This window comes from Camelus dromedarius, chromosome 2, assembly GCF_036321535.1.
Source record: "Camelus dromedarius isolate mCamDro1 chromosome 2, mCamDro1.pat, whole genome shotgun sequence".
In the NCBI taxonomy this organism is placed as follows: Eukaryota; Metazoa; Chordata; class Mammalia; order Artiodactyla; family Camelidae; genus Camelus; species Camelus dromedarius.
Window position 1 is genome coordinate 110,169,041 of NC_087437.1, and position 2,195 is coordinate 110,171,235.

A 2,195-nucleotide genomic window follows, 5' to 3' on the forward strand; every position below is an offset into this window, starting at 1 on the left:
CATTATACACAAGTCAAAAAATTAACAGGATGAAAAGGGGAAGAGATTGCAATAATAATAGGCAATGCAATAATAGTAGGCAATAATAATAGTTGGAGGTTTCCATATCCCACTTTGAATAATGGATAGAACAACTACACAGAAAATTGTAATATAAATAGTTGAAGAACTCTATAAACCAACTAGACCTAACACACATCTAGTGAATACCCAACTACAAGAGAACACAAATTTCTCTCAAGTATGCATGTAGAATATTCTCCAAGATAGACTGTATGCTAGGTCAAAAAGAACAAATTAATTTTTAAAAATTGAAATCATACATAGTCCCATGTATAGTCTGTCTTAAACTGACGAGAGAAGACATATCTACATAATTATTCCCCATTGATGGTTTCAGAAAACATGCATTTTGGCCAGCCTCATACTCTGATCCTTATTCAGAAAGTAATTGTGTTTGGGCTTACTTTGAGTAGAGTCTTGGAGGTACTCTAAACTCTAACATTAGTTACTAAAAATTCACAGATATTATTGATTTATATTTTATCATTGTTGATATTGTTACTAATACTTAATAATAAATGGAGTAAATTAAGCAAATTAAACAGGTTTATTGAACATTACCCAGACTACCTACCAGAATCAGGGATACAATTTGCAGCCTATATTCTACATCAGATTTATGTTTGCATGATTGTAGTCTACCAAAGCCATTGCCATGTTATGAAGCATAACAGATCTCTTTCCAAAAGGCAAGAAAAGATTGACCCTTAAAAATTTCACTGAAAATGGTCTCAATTCTATAACTTCCTGTGACAATGTGAAAATTACAGAAAGCTCCCTGTGCAGCTACAATGCATGAGATGGATTCAAGTGCATATTGTCAATGAGGAAAGGAACAGGCAGTAATATAAAATTGAGAAGGAAAAATTACATCCTCCCAAAGCCTTATTCAAATACTAAGTATCAGGAAAGGATGAGACATTAAAAAATAGTATTAAGTGGTGAGAAAAAAAAGTACCATCTTGCTAATGCCTTTAGTTCAATTTTGGATGTCTCCAAGATAAGGCTTTGATGAGATCAAGGTAGACAGTTGTAGACCTTGGATACGTTCACAACAAACACATAATAGAAAAACACTGGTTGAATATAACTTTTCATCCGCACATATAAATTATCAACTATAGAGAGTGAAAGACCAACCTTCTCACACACAACTCACAAACACACATACACATACAATCACAAGAAATCTACATAAATAAATATGCACGAAATTATTATACATGTGAAAAACAGAATAACTTTAATGAAAAATCAATTTTGACATTTTCCCAAAATGTAAATGGTTAAGATTGTATTCAGTTAGTAACATAGATCAAATGAATATTTTTCTAAATGGTTGGACACTCAGGCAATTCCATCAAAAAAGGTCTGCTGTTGCATGGTACTCTAAGCTTCAGTAGTCATTACTGAACAGACAAGAACATCCTTATTACAATTAGTGCAGGAGGTACCCATGGTGCCTCATCAGAGAACATCCTGAACAGATGAGCATCTAGAACTTCTCAGTAGAAGCCAGAAGACCAGTATCTTCCATAGCAGCATGGGCGGTAGCAGGCATAGCCATAGCCACCATAGCCACATCCATAGCCACATCCCAGGCCACCATAGCCATAGCCCAGGCCACCATAGTAGTTGTTGTAGAAGCTCATGATGTGAGGATAAGGAGGCTCATTGAAGGGCAGAGTCACTTTCTAGAGTCTTAAATTTATAGTCTGCACAGGGCCTTATATACCAATGGAGTGGTATGTAGGGCAAACCTAAGTCACTGTTGGACTCACATTTTAAACTCATTAGCATGAAGACCATCTCAGGAATTCTTCAAAACCAATATATCCAAGCCAAGACAACTCTGTTTTGTGTCACGATGCCTATCGTGAAATCATGTTCCTTTAATGAGAGAGTCTTCTCCTAATTTGGTGGCTTGTTTATTCTAGATTCCAAATTTAAACTATATTCTATCTGCCATGTGACCATATAACCCCAGTAGAGTCTACCTGTTGAAAATCTTAGTTTCATTCAATAATATCCTCCTTCTATCTGCATATATGCAGCCTTGGGAATGAACGTGTGGCTTCAAAGTGGAAAAGGACAGTGGAAAATTTATGGAGAAGACATGACAAGGTTCAATT

The 2,195-nt window shown here is 35.4% G+C and overlaps 1 protein-coding gene across 1 annotated transcript; it reads right to left on the reverse strand.

Moving 5' to 3' along the window:
- Positions 1–1,366: 1,366 nt before the first annotated feature.
- On the reverse strand, positions 1,367–1,749 carry LOC116155281 (keratin-associated protein 20-2-like). Its single transcript, XM_031459488.2, has one exon. It carries the CDS (start codon positions 1,713–1,715, stop codon positions 1,569–1,571), a length of 147 nt encoding a protein of 48 aa, XP_031315348.1. The 5' UTR covers positions 1,716–1,749; the 3' UTR covers positions 1,367–1,568.
- Positions 1,750–2,195: the final 446 nt, after the last annotated feature.

Excerpts from the sequence above, each read along its gene's own strand:
- LOC116155281 (XM_031459488.2), bottom strand. The coding sequence starts at position 1,715 with ATGAGCTTCTACAACAACTACTATGGTGGCCTGGGCTATGGCTATGGT.